General features: G+C 32.0%; 1 protein-coding gene across 7 annotated transcripts in view; it reads left to right on the top strand.

Annotated features, from left to right (window-relative positions):
- Nucleotides 1–17209, top strand: part of QKI (QKI, KH domain containing RNA binding) — a 173873-nt gene extending 156664 nt beyond the window's left edge. The window contains exons 5-8 of one of the 7 annotated variants that reach the window (XM_074309358.1): nucleotides 2113–2200; nucleotides 3533–3805; nucleotides 6783–6857; nucleotides 10891–17209. In XM_074309358.1, coding sequence (XP_074165459.1) covers nucleotides 2113–2200; nucleotides 3533–3805; nucleotides 6783–6857; nucleotides 10891–10907 — 453 coding nt within the window. In that variant the 3' untranslated portion in view covers nucleotides 10908–17209. The other 6 variants (XM_074309357.1, XM_074309356.1, XM_074309362.1 and 3 more) reach the window with 6 other exon arrangements.
- Nucleotides 17210–20213: the final 3004 nt, after the last annotated feature.

Here is a 20213-nt window from a genome sequence, read left to right as displayed (position 1 = left end):
TATTTATGACATAGTCTTTTCTCACTCTTTGTCCTCTCCTATTCTACTAGCTAAACATGTAATAAGTGTTTCTAATATGATGTGCACTGGATTTTATTTTCCAATTGATTTCATGAAAGAAAGTTCTGGTATTTATATTTCTACATACTGCATCATCCCCTCTTTAAAGAAAGTAGACAGTAGCCTTCACAGCAAATGAGAGAGGAAATATCTTGACCTTATTTACATTTTAACTTTGACTTATTCAATTAGGTCCTTTTACTATCTGTTGCCCAGGATTAGGCATTATGATACATATTTATTTTTAAAGTTGCCTTGAAATTTTAGACTCAAAAATTATAATTTTTCATTATATAATTAGGAATTCTCCTAAGCTTTTATGTCATTGAGTCTACACTACTTACTGGAGCAGGGGTTCTCAAACTATGGCCCGTGGGCCAGATGGGGCCTCCTGAAGATGTTTATGTGGCCTGCTGGGTTATGGTAAATGGATTGAGGGGCAGAGACAGTGTGAGTTTTTGTTTTTACTACAGTCCGGCCCTCCAACAGTGTGAGGGACAGTGAACTGGTCCCCTGTTTAAAAAGTTTGAAGATCACTGTACTGGAGAATTAAGAGTAAAATTTGATGTAAGATAGAACTGGAGTTCAAATCCTGCCTCAAGTACTTAACTAGCTTTTGACTATAGGCAATTTATTTAACTTCTATTTGCTTCAATTTCCACATTTGCATGCATATGCACTTGTAAGTGCCAGGATTGTTGTAAGGATCAAATGAAATAGTATTCATGATGTTTTTGCAAAGCTTGAAATGAAATAAATAAATGGCTGTGTATTATTATTAAAATAAATATTCCAATATGGGAAAAATGGATATTTTAGGGAAACAAAGATTATTGACATAGCATTGATATAGAACAATCTACTTGGGAGCATAGAACAGAACTAACTAGACAATGTCGTGCAAGAAAAGTTAAAGAAAAACAAAACAAAATAAAACAAAACAGGTGTTCTATGACCTTGGCCAGGTCATATTACCTCTGGCCCATTGTTGTGTTCATCTGTTAAGAGAGTAGTTTAGACTCCATGTCCTAAAGTCCCTTCTACATCTTAAGCTAACTTGCTGCTTAGAAGATTAGAGAATTAAGAGAGGTAGCATTTGAGCTAAAGTTTCTACAATAGATTAGTGTTTTGGAGCATTTAGAGCAGAAAAGAATATTAAGCAAAGAAGATATTGATGAGTTTGGAATGCCTTGGGTAGTTGGATTTGGCTGGTGTATAGTAGGGATGGATAGGGAGAAAGTCTAGAAAGGTAAGTTGGAGTGAGGATTTTGAATTTCTGGTTTTATTTATTAGGTAATGTAGATTCTTTGAGCGTTTTAAAACAAAGTTATAAGAGAAATTGTTTTTAGAAAAATTATCCTTGGAAATAGATTAGAAGGGAGAAAGAGAGACTTGAAATTAGAATATCCATTGCAAAGTTATTTTAATAGTTCATAGAAGCAGTTATGAACTAAGGTGGTTGCAGGGTACATGCCAGAGAGATACAACAGTAAGAAAGAAAAGTTTGATGATCCAGTTAACATGACTGGGGGAGAGAAAGAATATATTCAATGAAACCCAAAATTTATTATTTCTACTTCATTTGGGTAAATTTGAAACCACCCTTAATAAGCAAATTGAATTGTGAATATGTATGCATATATGTATGTATATGAATTTTGATTTCTCCTCTTTATAGGTATACAATTGGGCCTTTTTTTATATGTTGTTTTAATTTCATTCTATAGGTTGGAATTGATCTTTTTTTCCCCTGAATGTCTTTTTTACATATTGAGTAAAATAATGCCAAAGGAAATAAGACTATATCAATTTGTTGTCATTTATCTCATCAAAGAAAATCTTTTAAAAAACATTAAGAAATTGAACATTGCTGAAGTGTGGAATCTATTTTCTGTGTATTAGTGTCCTTTTGCTATAAACCCCTCTTGCCCAGTAGAACAACTCTAAGCTTACCTACATTGAAGATCAATGTTTATTTATTAAAAGCTTATGCACAAATTATTCTAACTACTCTGTTTTGAAATAATGCCCTTTTCTTTTTCATCTATGTAGGCAGAAGGAGAAGACAGCCTTAAGAAGATGCAGCTGATGGAACTTGCAATTCTGAATGGCACCTACAGAGATGCCAACATTAAATCACGTAAGGATTAGACTAGCCTAGTATAATAGCCTTTTCTGCTGTTTTTGTCAACAAACCTTTCTCCCTTTAGCAGGAGTACATATGAACAGTAGCAATTCTACTGGAGCAATTATGCTTTTGGTACAGAGTCAATGCTACTATTTTTTTCTTTTCATAAATTAAAGATATTTTATTTACAGTATGATGCCAATTTGTCTTGCTATAATACTTTTGAATATATTTTTGTTACTTTCCTTCTTAATTCAAGCACTAAACTTTTAAATTCCTATTAATAAATAAGTACCAACTTGACATGATTATATAACCCCAAATATACATATATACATACACATGTATGTTTTGTAATTTTATAGATAATATAAGTTCATCTGAATGGAACCACCTATATATTAATTTCTTTATCCTGTCATCTTGCTTGCATGTTTTCCTTCCAATTTTGTTTTGTTTTGTTTTGTTTTTGCTATTGATTTCGTGTGAGCTCACAGAGATGAGTGTTGTGATACCTTTTTCATTCACATTTACCTTTTTATGTATTTAAGCATGTTATTAAGGATGTTTAATTTTGTGAAAATGATCATCTAATTTCATAGTGATGAGTTTTATAGTTTCTTATAACAGCAAAGAAAGAGATTAGAAAAATCTTTATTAAAAATGGTTATCTGAAAGTAATTCTGATTTATAACTGATTCACTTAAATTTTCTTTAGAAAAGTTAGAATAATATTAATAGAAGTACAATAAGGACATATTTTAGATTACTTTTCTTAAGAAGTAATCAACTAATACAGTTGCTAGAAATTATTTCTATCTACTAAGAGCTTGGCTTACTTCATTATGAAGAAAGCCAGTCTTTTTCCAAGTTGTAACCTAGGCTGGTATTTAGAAATAATTTTACATAACTGTATTTCTGCAAATTCTTAATTATAAGATGTTTTCATACTGTAAATATGTAATATGTTTCCTTTTGCCTTCCTGCATGCATCTTAGTCTCATGCAGTTTTTAAATGCATAGGTAAATATGTGAACTAAAAGAAGCTTTTGTGCTCTATAACCTGTTAGTCTAGCTTACTTTTGATGGCTTTTTTGTTTTTGCATGTTTATTCTTAATCTCACTGGGAAAAGGGTAAGCTATTTGTGCATTTGATTGGTGTGCTTTGGCACTTTGTGTGATCAGCGCATGTACTAATGATTTCCTTTTATTTTTCTTCTTTCCTGCTTTTTTCCTTTCTTTTCCCCATTCCCCCTCATTCTTTTCATATTTTGTACTGCTGTCTCTATACTTCCTTCTAAATTTCTTTGCTTACTGTAGCAGCCCTTGCCTTTTCTCTTGCAGCAACAGCCCAGGCTCCAAGGATTATTACTGGGCCTGCGCCTGTTCTCCCACCAGCTGCCCTGCGTACTCCTACGCCAGCTGGCCCTACCATAATGCCTTTGATCAGACAAATACAGACCGCTGTCATGCCAAACGGAACTCCTCATCCAACTGCTGCAATAGTTCCTCCAGGACCTGAGGCTGGTTTAATTTACACACCCTACGAGTATCCTTACACACTGGCACCAGCTACATCAATCCTTGAGTATCCTATTGAACCTAGTGGTGTATTAGGTAAGTTTATCTCCTAAAATGATTGGCTTAGCTTTTGATCACTTTTCAAAAGACAATATTTCATTTTTTCCCAGTATGTATCTTTGGAAGTATTATAACAGGTCAAATGAATCAATTAAAAAGTTCCATTAGGAAATAACTTAGACCAAGTTTTCTGGCTTTATCCTATTCTCCCTTTTCTATAATTATAGTTTAATTTTTCAAAATTGTTCCATATATAGTTTATTTAAACTTATCACATCACATGCATTTCGGACAAACTACTTTTAGAATCACTGTTTTCCCCCTAAAATTTGTTACATTATATATCATTTCCTTTGGAAATGTTTTATATAATTCTATAAACCTTTTAAAAAATGAAAATTTTATATCTTAAATTTTTTAACATTTTAAAGAATGATCTGAAAATTAAGAAAGGTTCTATTCTTAAAATTTCATAATTTTCTCTCTCTCTCTTTTTTTTTTTGTATGAAGTCCTTACTAAAAAGTAAATGCTGCTTTTAATTCCTGTGATACCATGTAGAATCAAGTAAAAGCCATGTCAATGACTCCTGAATGACACATCTAAACAAAAATAAAAATTATGAATTTATACTTGATTAAAAACTTCAAGACATGAACAAAAAGTGGTGTGCTCAGAGATATTACTGATGCCTTTTTTTTATAGAGTGGATTGAAATGCCAGTCATGCCTGATATTTCAGCCCATTGACTTACTGGATGAAGGACTAGAATACAGCAGCCGTTATAGCACGACCAGTCAATGTGGAACAAACTCTTTGAATGCAACCCTTTTGTTTTACCAAACAGAATCTGAATAATTTTTACTGTTTTTTTCCCTTTTCTTTCTTGAATTGTATATGACTATGGTGCTGCATTGCATGCTTTTGATTTGTAGGAATTTGATCCTTAAATTTTTTTTTCAGCATTAGTATTGATTGCAAAATTATGAAAATCTCTAGTGATCACTTGACACTTAAGATTCAAAGTCATTAGCTTGTAAAAACAAATTTATTGCTAAATATGTGAAAAATGCTCTGTATGTTATCTGTGTGTATGTGCACAAACGTGCCTTTTGTTCTAGAAAATTTTTTTATTGTACATGTTTTCAATTCATTACTAAATCATTGTATAAAGTACTCACTGGTCAGAATCACACCTCAGAGCTTTACATAAGAGGCTTATTACTATTGCACATTTCTTGAAGCATTTTTAAAATAACCTGTAACATTTAACCTTTTTAAATTTTTTCCTTTTTATTAATATCTTGCCCTATAATCCCATGCATGCTCTTTTTCTACCCAGAACTCCTCTCTGCTGGCACCCACAGCATCTGTTAATTTAAAAAACAACCAAACAATTTTGTTCATGTGGGCTTTCCTGCAGGAGTGTAGCTCTTAGCCACCCACTATTGTTCTAGTAGCAGTTAAAGAAAGATAGGAATAATTTGTTAATGTAGACTCTACCTCTATGTGACTAGGTCATTAAAGCAAAGAAATTATAACATCATTTTACTGCTTAGAAATAGCAAGAAAAACAGTGTAATAAATACTCTTTCTGAATTTAGAGCAAATTATGCAGTTGTTTTTTGGGAAGGGGGGGTAGTAGTTTATTTGGAGTTAGGATTTTGTGTTGGGGTTTTTTGGGTTTTTTTGTTTATTTGCAGCATTTGTTGTGCTCATTTTAAGCAAAGCTTAAACTAGTTGTTCACTTTGTGAAAATCACTTGCTTGGGATACATGTAATAAATAGATTCAATAAAAACATTAAATGAAAATTTAAACTTACATTAAATTTGGAATGATTTTAGTTCATTCTTTGCTTTCTAAGCAGTAAAACACATTGGAAAAAAAACCAGTAAACTTTTAAAATATTGCTGAGTTTTAACCCATATGCACACAGATAACATGCATGTACATCAATTTTCGCGTTAAAAGCCTTTAAAAGTAAGCAGTGCCCTTCAAAACAGATGCAGAGATGTGTGTTGGTGGTAGTGAGGAGATTGGTAGTAGCATCGCATCAGATCTTCATTGATGACTAATTTTTAATTCCCTTCCTTTTATCTTTAGGTATGGCTTTCCCAACGAAAGGCTAAGAGATTCAAGAACGGTCTTAACTGAACCCTCATCAGATCTGAATTTAACAAATGCTTAGTTTCAGCAGCCTTGGAGGAAAAAAAAAGCTTAGCCTAGCAGTCAGTGACTTACTTGCACTTTTTGCACATAGATTATAAAATAAAATTATGCTAATTAATTTGGTTTAGTTTGTACTATGAAAATGTAGCTGTAATTTATAAAGGAGTGTATAGTAGTAAACTGACTGCTAAGTGTTCTATACTGTTTGCTTTACTAATCACCTAATTCATTGCAGTTCATACTTATTGACTCAAAGTTTAAACCACAATCTGTAGGCTTTAAGAATTGCTTTTAAACTTTTCTAAGTGGTAGAAACTGGAAGTGATCTTAAGGTTAGCAAATAATTGTCAGTATTAAATATGGCATTATTTAATTAGTCCTGCTCCAAGAAAGGCACTTCAGTGAATATGTGACTAGTAAAGCTTAAATGTGCTTGGGTCTAATAGATTTCATGAAATACTGTAAATTGGGGAAAATGAATGGATAAAACAGGTTAAGGCCAGAATGTTTCAAATGAATGCAATATTAGTATACACAGATATATTCTACATATTATGATTAAGTTTTAAACTACTGTGCCTTAACTTGTTTCTTTCTTTTCTAAAATGACTTTTTGTAGTAAATGAACATCCATTTTGATAAACCTGCTGTTAATGTTTGTTTTGGGTTGTGGTTATTTTTTCTTTTTTTTTTTTTTTTCTTTTTTTTTTTCCTTTCTATTTTTTGTTGTTGTTGGTTTTTTTGTTTTTGTTTCTTGGATTGGTTTTTTGTGGTGTTTTTTGTTTTACCTTTTTTAAAAAATGAATGTCTTCTAACTTTGTCTTGGTAATTGCAATTTAACTAGGTGCGGTGGCTACTAAAGTTCGAAGGCACGATATGCGTGTCCATCCTTACCAAAGGATTGTGACCGCAGACCGAGGTTAGTTTAGTTATGCAGTTCTTGTGTATAAGAAATACGTGGGATATACATGAAATTTGCAACACCATGCCTAACAGAGAAGTATTATGGTGGGTTATTGTTGGTTTTTTTCTGTGCACTTCTGCTTCCCTTACAAATCAAATACATTTGCAATTTTAAAAACATTTTTAATCACTGTTTTGGGTCTGAACCACATAGGAATATCTAACATGATGTGGATTCTGATATCTAGCAATATATAAATGAATCATCCTTAGTTGGAGCTCTTAAAATTTTGATGCAGCCTTTTAGTTTTTAATTCACACACACAGACACCCCCCCCCCCCAATTTTTTTAGATCAGCATTTAATTGACTGGAGTATCTGTGTGGTGTTGCAAAATAAAATGGATGGGTGCTTTAATGAGTGAGAGGTAAAGGATATTATTCCTCCCATGTACTTCTGGAGAAAACTGAAGATTTAGTTTTCATTTCCTTTTTGAGCCACTGCATAACCATGAGGAAGTGCTTGTTGAGTACCTAATTGAAGTCAGCAAAGTTAAGGACTGTGAAGATTACTATATAAAGTAGTTGGATTTATATGAATTAGTAAAAGTAGTTTTCTTTTACTTTTTCATTCTTTTGCTAAATGGATTCTTTGACACCTGTCATTTGCTGCTAAAATACATTACCTGAAGGTAAAATAACTTTTGAAGTTCTGCAGTGAGAATAGATCCAATTATTTAGATATCCCTATTGACTAAATTTGGGAGAATAAATCTTCATTTTTCTCCTTTTCACCATTATAATTTGCCACCTATAGGTACCTTTGGACCTTTGCATGAATTGTAAATTTTATTGAGAAGTGTTGTTTTCGGTTTGCTGACATTGGACTGTTTGGAAGGCTTTTTCACTACAAAATATGATTCCCAAACAAGATAGCAAAACATTTCTTCAAGCTTCTCTATTGGGGCAGATTTGCTCTAATAATTCAGTTGGTCAATAGTCTATTAGTGGCAAACAGGGAGAGGGCCAACTTTGTCATATGTGAACTTACAAAGACTTAGCTGCCTTAAATGGTCACCACCGTGCATTCTGTAATGTTTTCCACTGATTTGGATAGAGCCAGAATTATCCACACCAGAATAGTATGACTTTCCAAAGATAAATGGTAATAATATTTATTTAGCCTCATACTTGTATACAAGTTACATATGATCATGTCATTAAAAAAATACCGCAAGATCTCAATGGTGAACTTGACCGTTCATGAAAATAACTAATATAAAATGTGTAATAACTAAGAAACAGAAAACAAAAAACCCTACACAGATATGTGTCTGCTTATCAAAACAAGGCCTTCTGTGGAAAACAAAGTGTGACCTTTATTTTTCTTCTTAAGGAAAATAGTTTATTTTGGAGCTTTATTCTTATTGTTAGAAAACATTTCATGTAGGATATAAAATGTTTTTAAAATAGTTTTTCTAATGTAAGAACACTATTTCTATGTATGTCTCAAAATCTTTTTCTTAAACTTGTATTTTAAAACAGTAAGTACTGGCATACATGATATTCCTGAACCTTGAGGTGGTTGATGAGTAGATTTAAAGGAAAATTACAGTGTTATTTGGGAATTGTCAACACATTCCATGTATAGCTGTTTTGTAATTATATATGTATTGATTAGTTTTGTTACTGATTTAATTCAAAATGCAATGTCAGCAAACCGAAATACTAATTTTTAGTACACCATTGTAGTGTCACTATAAACATGTCAGTCATTGGGTCTAAGGACTATCTCTAAAATAACTCAGATTATTTTATGATGCTACTGTACACTGGGTGGGTTTTTTTTTTTTTTTTTTTTTTTTATTATTATTATTTGGTTTGGGGTTTTTTGTTTTGTTTTATTTCTGTTTTGTTTTGTTTTTTGGTTAGTGGTTGTATTGTTCTTTTATTTTTAATCCACTGTATAGGTTTAGAGGTAGTATAAGCATACATATAAATGCAAAGAAACTCAGCCCTTGGATATGTCAAACTGTGTTATCCTTATAAGTATACTTTTTGAAATTGATGATAGTTTGACAAACATAGTTTTACTAAGAATAAGAAAGACCCAACTATAAATAAAACAAAACTAAATTTGATTCCTATAACAGGCCGACTGACTTTAATTGTAATGGATTGTAAATGGTATTGCACACTTAATAAACCTGTGTGTACTGTAGAAGGCCAGGGACTTGGCAGAGGATGTGTCCCAGGTGTACTGGTATCATTAATTGGTAGCTTGTTTTGGCTATATACTCCACAAAAGATAATGCCAAGAACTTTTCTGTTTTTACAGAAATCTTCATTCATTTAATTTATATAAGATGTAATACCATTTAATCAAAATTATAATCTTTCAAAATGCTTTAAGATTCTGTATTTCTAGAATCTCTGTAAAGTGGTAAAATTGTGCCACATTAAATATTTATTATTTTTTTTTTCTTTGTTCTTGGAACATTCATTTTTAATTTAAACAAAATCCCAATTAACAGAATTTCGAAGAATTTCAGGGAAGATATGGTCACATTAGCATAATGGTTTTAATGTTTATAAATTGTATCCTAAATGGTAGACCATAGAAATCATTTTAATTATATGAAGGTAAATCAGCCCATTATTTAGGTCATTTAAACTCTTGTTATCTGTGAACATTATACCTACTGGATTTCATTTTATGAAATGGCACAGATCTGACTTTGCACTGATTATATTTTTCACTTTCATCTCCTCTGCCTTAGTCATAATGGCAACAGTACAAAATACTCTATCAAACCTCAGAATTTGTTAGATTTTAATTAAGCTGTTGAATAAGTCTTAAAAAAAAATCATACTACTGTTAAAGTGGACCAAGTTTATTGAAGCAGAATGTGATAGAGAATGATTAAGGAAGGAAGAGCTCAAGGACATTGGGAATGATAACTTTTCCACTTGAGAATTTTTTATGTTTTACTGTAATTTTGTTTTTATTTTGTTTTTGCAAAAGAAAATAGTATTTACAGGTGGCTTCTTTTAAAATATAAAAATATAAAGCAGGAATGTATATGAAATGTCAGATTCTATTGTATTTGCAGAGTATTAGCTTTGAAATTGAATAAAGAGAGCTGTTTGTAGTTTTAAAATGCCATATTAGTATCAATTAGATATTTCCTCTATTTTTTGATGTATCTAGAGCTTTTTAAGTATAGAATTTAAAATGGCAGGACTTTACAGTGTTTACATGCAAGTGCATTTTATAAGTATTCTATATGTGTAAAATAGTATTTTCAACTGGAAAGTACTGGCTTGAGCACAAGGCTTGGCCTTTTCCTGGTTCCCATGATGATGCCTACACTTGCTAGACTACAGTTTAGTACTGCTTTGTATCATGAGGCCAAGAATTTCCATGTTGTTTGTAAATAGAATAATTGAAAAGCAATAAAAAATTTATTGAACAAAAGAAACCTTGTTTGGCCCAGAGTTTATGTTTAAAGTGTTTATAGAAATTATAAATTCTTTAAATTCATTTCTTTTAACCACCAATTATTAATAATCACATTCATCATTAATAGTCGCTTTAATGCTTGCACTTGGGGAAGTACTAATGCTTAATAGCAGTCAGACACTGATAACTGCACTGACTGTTTCAAAATTCTTTTACCAAGTTCCAAAACCTATTCATTGTTTTTGTTTTTCAATTTCCTTCATTGACTGCTACTAACCATTAGTTGTTAGTTGTATTTTATTTCTATTTTCTCCTGTTAACCAGTTTTGTGGGAGTGGGCTCTTCTTCATATGTTCAAATCATGATATAAGATGGTCATGATTTTATCGCATTCTGTAGATGGTGTCAATCAGTTTGTCAGAATTAAACATGCTTGTTTTTTTTTTTTTTGTTTTTTTTTGTTTTTTTTTTTTTAATTAGTTGTGATTAGTTTTTCATGTTGTCATTAAGCCGTCACTAGCTGAAACTAATCTCTTCTCTATCTTTTCTTTCTTTTTTTGTTTTGTTTTTTGTTTCTAACCACCCAGCCGCCACCGGCAACTAACCTATGACCTTCTGACCTCTGAACTCTTCACCCAATGATGACCTGACCATGCCTGCCTGCTGATCAGTTAACTGGTAATCGCCTTTGCTTGCCTGTCATCAGTGCAGCGAGCTGAGGCACTTGTCCGTTCGTCTTACCATCTAACCAAACAAAAGACAAAGAAATTGTTGTCCTCCAACTCCGCTTTTTTTCTCCCTGTTTGGGTGAAAGTGGTTCTAGAACCTGCACTGAATAGTAGTAAAGCAATAAGGTCCAATCCATCCCTCAGCACTGATCATCCTTTTGCGTTCCGCCCTAAACGAACGGTAAGAAGGCCTCTCTTAAGAAATGGAGACGAATGGCCCTTAACTACCCGATGACAGAGGCAGTTACTGTGAGAGACTTCTAGGAATCCTTTTCTTCTCATAGTGAAGTCAAAGCTCTCTCTCTCTCTCTCCCTCTCTCTGAATGTACTGTGCGATGATGCATCATGCATGAACCTTTGGTCAGGGATGTCATTGGTGAAGTGATTTCAAAAAGTATTCAAAATTTGACATGCTGTTTAGTCACTACAGTGCCCTCAAAGGGCAGAAGTTGCAGCCTTTTTTATATTGCCTGCCAAATTTGATGTAGTAAAAGAAAGTGTGCCATGAAAGAAAAATTAACAAGGAATTTTGAAAACTAATGCAAAGAACAAAACTGCAACACTATTTTTTAAAAAAGAAAAAAAAAATCTGAGTTAAAATTACCGAGCCTGTGTTTTACACCTCCTTAAAAGATTATATGAGAACAAGGTACATGCATTATGTGTCACATTACTGGGCAAACTGTTCAAATATTTTTTTTAAACCTCCCTGTATAGAAAAATCATTAAGGATGTAAAAGCCATGCTTGCCTATTTGCTGTATACATGTAATGAAATTGTAGATAAAGTGTAGTGCATTGAAACAAATGAACAAAAAAAGTAGATACTTTTACTATACAAGGGTGCTGGTGCAGAAAAAAATATATATATTTTTGGAAATGTAGCATTTTATACTTTCAAGTGTTATAAAAAAAAAAGAAAAAAAGAACAAAGAAACCCTTTATTTCATTAAATGATTTTTTCTGGTGGTTGTCAAGAAACAAAAGACCAAAAGAGCCTTTTTGTCTTTCTTTTTTATTTTTTAAGTATTGGAATAAGTCTAAAGAAAAGAAAGTGCCTTATTTTCCTTCATGGTCATTTAGTCAAGTGTCTCCTAAAATCAGCTCCTCCCTCTGATAACAAGTGAATGCATGCCGCTCCGCCCAGTGTGTGAGAAGGTGAGGGGGAAGACACATGAGTTGATGGTTTGAATTAAAAGATATTTGCTATGTTACCTTGATGCAATTTGCCAAATCTGATACTGTGAAAAAAAAAATTGATAACTTTTCTATCTTATGCCAGACTACTCATTTTAAAAACATGTTCTTTCTTTTAAAATCTTAAGTACTTTTGTTTCATGCACTTGCTCAACCCAAACCCAAAGGATCTGAGACAAAAACTGTGTTCTCTTTCTCACTATCAGATTAAAAGAAGTAGAGTGCTGTTTTGTTTTAAGGGGATGAGTTATATTCTTAATGATTGAAATAGTAGTGACTTTTATTTCACAAAATAAAGCTTTGTGAATTTTAGCAATTTTTAGTCCAAAAGTTACTTAAAACTTATCCAAAATTTTATAGAACTTCTATCTGCCATGTCAGATAATTTCTGATACAACTTTTTCATTAGTTCTAACTTTCTTTGCTTTTCACTTTTAAAAGAATGTTAGAAATTAGCATTAATTTGCATATAAAGGCTCAACTATATATATCCGTTTAAGCTTCCCAATTCATGTGAAGTTCAAACAGTTGGCCTTGGTGTAATAGTTGAAGCAATTTGTGCACAAAGCTGATTTCTAAATACTTGAATGATTATTTATTTTTTAAACAACCCAGTACCAGACATGGCAAATTAATTATCAAGTAACATTGTGTTCCCTAACTTATCAACTCAATCCCTCTTACATACCTTCACAGCTTTTAAGTCAAAGGTCAGCAGTAAAACTCAGTAAGCACCTGCATGGTGACCTCATCTATCACCTTGTCTCACTTGGAAATGATTTTCAGTTTATTTACTATGCAATAGACATTCATCCCTTTGTATTCAGCAGGCTTTTGTTTAATGTGCTACTGCTTTGTCTTCCTGTTACATATGCAATATTTTGATTTCCTTACAATATATGCTGTGCCATTTTGATTTTTATTTTGGTTGGTTGAATAAACTCGCGACACTCAAAATATTTGAGGAGAGATTTGCTAAAATGATACCAGTATTTGTTCCAGTTTCATCTCAACTATGATAAACCTGGACATTTTAGATGTTTATCAAAGGTCTTTTATTGGGAAGAAAGTAAGTGTATGAAATATATGTGTGACATTTATGAGTAATGTTTGCTCTAAACAAACTTTTGAAAACTTAGTTGACGCAATTTTGGATCAACTAAAAAAGCATGACTTTTGAAATCTCTGAATGCCTTGGTTCTCAGTATTATCATTCTTTATTGAATTTATTTCTTATTAAAATATGTAGTTTTAAGACTTTTTTTTCTGACAGTATTATGTAATTTTTTTTAGAGTGGGTAGATGGGAGTGTCGCTTGTATGCTACCGTACAGCTGACATGTATTTTGTCTATTCTTTATTATCTTAGTAGTTTCATGCTATGTATGTACCATAACCAACCTATTGCCTATGAGAAACATGTAAGATAATGTATTTACAGCCATTGTTACAAGTTTATAATGTATTTTTCTATCTTGTTTTATATGTATGTTATATAACATTCAAAAAGAATTTTTTTCCTGATTGAGAAAAGGATACAAAATGCAAAACCCACAATTTTGATAACTGAAAATTGCCAATTGTTTTGCAGTACTTTATTATATTGAGAGTGTTGTCTTTCTTGGGCTTTTAGTTAGCTACTGAATGAATACATTAGACACATTTGGGTTTTAGTTGGGATTTTACATAGCTTGCATTTTAATTCTTTGGTTCTTTGCTGTTTCTATTAACCCATAGCATTATTTTAATAAATGTTATAATACCAACCTACTAACTCTGGACTGTGTCTGTTTATTAACCTATACATGTTTAATTAAAATCAATAAATAAATAAAGACAGAAGAATGTAAAGTCTTGAGTTACTGGACTAACCTTGAAGAACGTGACCACAGATAACACAGCGTGACTTGTTTTTTATGTTGTTTGTCAGCTGACAATTTCTGCACACTACTGTTAGGTTGGCTTTGGTTATTCTGGCCTTTTCCCTTAGGGGTAGATGCCAGTAGAGATGGGAACAAAGGAGTATCTACTGGAGGCATTCTACTTGTAGTCTTGCCACTTGGCCTTTCAGCATTTGCATTACTAATTCCACACTTTCTTATTTTTCTTCCTCCAAAATAATCACTATCTGCTCACAGCAAAAGAGCAAAGAAGCTCAGTGTGGTGATATACCAACATAAACCAGTTTGATTCTTTGTTGAACCATTTCCTCTAGCTTCTCTATAAGGAGCAGGTAATTGTTAGTGCTCTACACTAAAAAGCAAAGAATCTGGTTATTGCTTAAAATTTTCTTAATACTTGTAAAAAGTTGATTTGATGTTTTTCTTTTGTAAAGCTTCAGCAGTACTAAACTTTATTATTATGGTTATAGTTATCTGTCATTATTAGCTCAGGGAACTACAACCTACTTAAAGCCAAAGGTAAAATTGACTATTTCTCATGAGGTGATTGGCAGACATATAAAAACAGCAAACAACTTTTTAGATATTCCAATTGGTGTTTTTCAAGTTTTCTTTCCCCTTCTGTGTCCCACTCTACTCCTTCCACTCCTTTAGAGAATTGATTAAAACATGGAATTGAAGTGGGGGGGAAATTAGCATTTAAAAGTTGTATTTGGTTAATTGTCCATGTGCAAATTGTAAGAATTGTGAGACTTATAACTAATGTTTATAAAAAGTTGCAATTTTATTATGCCCACTTAGATTTATGAACACAAATTACATGCAATGAGACCACCTGTTAATCATTTAATTTTTCATGTGCATCTTTTTTTCACAGATAATGCTTGTTTTTCTTTTCTGTGAAAATAATTTTTCTAGGTGATAAAATTCTAGAAATGAATAATTGCATTTATAAAAGCAGATTTATTTCTGAGAGTTGTGAGCAATTAACCACTCGAGTTCCAAAAAGGATTTTTTTTGGGGGGGTGGGGGGAGGTGAGGGATTTAGAAGTTCCAGAGAAGTATTTAAGGAACAGGTGGCCTAGATTGGAATAGGCTGTCACTATGGCGAAAGCAATCTATTGGATCAAACATCAGAGTTTTTTTAATAAAAGAAATTCAAGTGTTATAATTTATATTGATTAATTATAAAAGAGTTTTCACTGTTTTTTTTTTTTTTTCTTTTTAATTGGTTGTAATGGTAATTATGTAGATGCAGCTCTAGTTTTCTGCTGCTTACAAAAGACATTTTTCTTTTCTTTAAATACTGTGGAAATTTAGCTGTAGAACTTGATTTACAAGTTTACTCTTTGTGGTAGTACCTTGTCACTTATTTTGAAGGGTTTCTATGAAATTGATATGTACATACTCTGGAACCCTAATTATAGTCTCATCTCACCTTCAGCTAATGGTACTTAAGGTATAATTACTGTGATAGAGCCAGGTTACAGATATAGCAGCTCTTGATTCCCTGTTAGCTGAGTTTTGTTGCTCTTTCTTGACAAGAGATTGTCATTTGGGCAAAAATTTCAACTCCTGAGGCAAAACTCTGGCAACATTTATTGTAAACCTTTTTGTGGGAGAAGTTCTAAAAGGCACTTTAAAAAAGATTGAAATACTTTGCAAATCTCATTTTTAAAGTCAGTTTAAGATAGTTGTAGAATGTCATCATACACAAAACTGATAATTTAAGGTAAAACAAATGGTAATGAAAACATCAGTTATCAGTTTGACAAGTCATCTGGAAGTTTTGAACTTTCAGTTAAGAAGCTTATTTAATATAGTTAATTAGAAAAGAATTAGAATTTTCCTTAGGACAGAATGTCAGGAAATATATCAAGTGACTCTAGATATTCATTAGTTTAATTATAATAGTTTAAATTACCTATTTTTAAACTATCTGTGCATGAAACCAAAATTCGTGTGTGTGTGTATGTATGTATGTATGTATATATATATATATACATATACATATACATAGTCAGTTTTTAGAGTTTTTAAATTACTTTTCTAGTTCATTGAGCGATAGATTTATCTACTTTGTACCATACCAAAAATAATTTTGTTAGCAGAGACCTTCTTAATATATATTAATATTTTATATGCAGCAGTATTAGGTTTAGTGGGCTTTGATTGGCTTTTTGCACAATTCAAAAAAATTAACATTTTAATAGGGCAAAATATATTTAAAATATACTGAAGCTTTTAGTAAGCTGCCTTATGAAATTTTTGGACTGTTTTGTAGAAAGTTTTTATCAAATGTCTGTTTTAGCATATGTGTTGACTACATTGAGGGATCATGTAAAACCATGCTAATTTTCTCTTATCACAATTAATAAAAGCTTTCATTTGAAATGAAAATTTTCTTAACTGGTTATAATCAATTCTGTATAACACCATGGAACAAATTTTAAACATTCCTATGGTGCATTTTATTTAACATTTTACCTAGCATGTTTCTGTTTCACGGCAAAATGTCTTATCAGGATAGCATTTTTAACAAAATCATGTACATACTTGGTACTCAATGCTGAATCAAACTGGTTAACCTAAGCACAGTGCTTTCTTTCCTATGTTTCTGCTGCACTAATTGCCAGTGAAAAAGTTCACTAAGTAGTGGTGGGTGGTATGTGCAGCAGTGTTGACAGTATTGATTCCTCATTGCTGACTGTTTTTCTGTGGAAAAAAATTCCCAGAGCAAAAGTTAACTTATACCTAAAAAGTGCTACAATTAACTATATTATATTACCAAATATATTTTATGATTTATGTCATAACAACTTATGTGAAAATTTAGTTTTGTTTATGGAAAATGTATATGGTGGTGGGAAATGAATATTCCCAATACACATGTGAATGGAGAATAATACATGATGACTGTACCTAATGATGTGCAATAAGCCAACTGGAACAGGTGCCAGGTGCATGTGCTTTATCCTCAAAAGCCAGTTGCAGCTAAAATGCTGCAGTTAGTTTTATTTACTGAAAAAAAAATTTTTTAATGTATCTGAATGTCAGAATAAAGATTGCACATTTTAACTTTTAACTTGCATTTAATGCTTTTAGTAATATTTGAAAAAGAACTTAGTTTTGAGATTTTAGAACTCGGTGTTAACCTAAAGAATCACTGTAATCTTTGGTATGATTTCAGTGACTAGAAAAGGAAATGAATAAATAAACACTACAAATGACTTAAGTTGAATTTGTTCATTCACTATAGGTATGATTGTTTTGAATTCTAGTCCATCTCAAGAAATGTAGATGTAGCTTTTAGGGGAAGGAAGAGTGTTAGATCATGTATTGGTCTCTAAAGGTAGTGTAAATGGCAAGCTTCACAGCAACATCTTCAAGCCTTAGCAACAATAACATCAAAAAAGGGTTACTGTTCCAGTGATTTCATGGGGTGGAGAAAGAAGCAGAGTTCTATTTTGGCATGTAAGTTTCCAAACAGACTTTTTTTTTTTTTATTTACTATTTCGGTTTACTAAACATTCTTTGTTTTTTTTTTATCACTTTTAGGTATTGTCTCCCTCCTTTTATTTACTACTCACATAACATTTGATCCTTGTTGTCTTCATTATCTTGGTCATTATTCTTCATGACAGAAATTATTATAGGAGAGCTCTAACCATATTTACTATTCAAAGCATATAATAGGAAACCAGACTTTTAATATTTGGATTACGACTGGAAATTTGATAGTTTTTTTTTTTTTTTAATTTAACAAAATGTAATGTGCCATCCTAACTGATATGATTGTACTTTAAAAATTTGTCTAAATTTTTCTTCATTAAATTATAATTAAGTTTGTGTCTGGCAAGCAAACTGGGTAAAAACTACAGATTACATTATTTCAAATTCACCTGCACACAGATCATTTAAAAGGTAGCCTAAAATTCAAAAATAGTGATAATAGTTTGTCTTAAACGCATTTTTGTGAAAATTGTTTTAATTAAAATTAATCCTCTTCCAGATAAAATTACTTCTTTATAAAATGTGGGGCTTTTTGTTTCGTTTTAGATTTTATTGCAATCTATTAGTATATGCATTCTTTTTAAAAAAGCAACCATTTTATTTCATAAATTTAGGGAGTAGGTATCTTAAAATAAAACTTATGAAACTTACTCTTAGTCCTTGTATTGTTTTATGGTCTGCAGCATATGGATTCTTTAGTTGGTAATTAAAAAAAAAAAAACTACTAATGTAATATTTTAGTGGATAGAAAAGAAGATCTTGTGAATGAACCTGTAGAAACAAAACTTATTTTTCACTGTGGTTGGAGTAAAATTCTAATATGAAAGGAAATATTTGATTTTGCCCATTGTGCTTGGTGGTCAAACATTTTTTCCCTGCAATGTCTCCTTTAATAACTTTTGTACTGACTTTTCTCTCACATCTGAAGTGCGTTATGTATCTCTTCACCTCTGCCTCTTAGAATTCTTTCTTTTTGATTCACACTTCCTTTCCCTGCTAATCCCTCTCCAGAATTATAATTTGTTTCCAATGTACTTGTATGTATGTAAACATATAATCTATATGTGTGGATATATGTATAGATAGTCTTTTCCTGATAGAATGTGAGATCCTTGAGGAGATGGACTTCTATTTTCTGTACCTCCAGTATCTGGCACAATTCCTGACATATAGTAGGTAGACAATAAATTCTTGTCATTTGATACACTTGAATGCCACTGCCTAGATCCTTCTTAGATTTCTCAAGATATTTTATTTGGACCTTTCTCTTTCAATCTTGAGCTTGGAAGGAGAACATTTATCATATGGCTTTATATCTATGTTGTTAACACTCTACCTCATTTATAGTAGTAAGCATTTAAATATAAGTTTATTGTAACAAGGTGTTTTTGGAAGTTGAGAGACTTAAACAAAGAACCAAGAACCTAGTAATCATAGATCATAAACCATATAAAACATTACAGTCAGGAATAATTAAGGGTTTTTTATAGTATTAGCTGTTTACTATGTTTCTAAAGCTCTGCCAGGCATAAAAGAAGAAATGAAAAAATTTAATTAAGGTATTTTGAGACAACGGGACCCCTTAGATATTCATTAATCCAAGCTATTTATTTTACCAATGAGAAAATTGGTTGCCAGAGAGATGAAATGATTTGTCAAAGTTAAGGCCACATCCAGTGGGCTTTTTGATTGCAAATCTTCTATTTTGGTTTCACCACAGTGTTTTGATCCCTGCCTTCTGGAAATTGACATTCTTGTGATACAATATTGAACAAAATAACCAATAAGTGAAGTAATGCAGTATTATTAATATATGATTAGGTGCCATAAGAAGGCAGGGTTTGGAAAGCAGTATAGAGCAGTCAAAATGAGAAATTGTTAGTCAAACTAGACTTTGAAGAAGTTATAATAAAGAGTAGGTAAGTGAAAGGAAAAATAACAGTACTATTGCAGTCCAAGTCCTTGGTCTTTGTGGAGGAGTGAAGAAGGCAGGAGACCCAGGAGACTGGTCAAAGATGAAGTGCCCTAAATAACAGTACTATTGCATCACTACAACATACTGTGTAGAACCATTACATCACCACAGCACAGAGCAAGTGTTAATTAAGCACCCTGCTATTGATAGGTAAATGTATTTACAATAAATATCCCTTGCTTCAAGTAGAACATAATCACACCCTCCTTGACTTCTCAGAGTGAGAGGCACCAAAGGGAGATGGAGAGCAGAACCAAATATTGCCAGCAGATTCCCTCTGGGTTAAAAGGTCTTGTACCCCATCCAGAGTTCCCCCAATATTTGCGGCCCTTTTCAAAGGAGTCCAAAGGATGAGTACATAGCCTTTGAATAAAGGCTAGGAAGTGCAAAGATCATTATAAAGTGTGAAAGGAAACATTCTTAAGTTGTCTATAAATTCCCAGATTTCAAAATTGCAAATTTCCTATTAGGACTCCTTAATCTGTGCTTTTGGAAGAGGAGGTAGAAAGGAAAACTAGCTAATACAAATTAGCCTAAGCTTAAAATAAGCTTGGATTTCACAGCAGCTAAAACAATTACTTAGGCATCACTGAAAGAT

The sequence above is a fragment of the Sminthopsis crassicaudata genome, chromosome 4, assembly GCF_048593235.1.
Source record: "Sminthopsis crassicaudata isolate SCR6 chromosome 4, ASM4859323v1, whole genome shotgun sequence".
NCBI classification, from domain to species: domain Eukaryota; kingdom Metazoa; phylum Chordata; class Mammalia; order Dasyuromorphia; family Dasyuridae; genus Sminthopsis; species Sminthopsis crassicaudata.
This window is presented reverse-complemented; position numbering and strand designations above follow the sequence as displayed.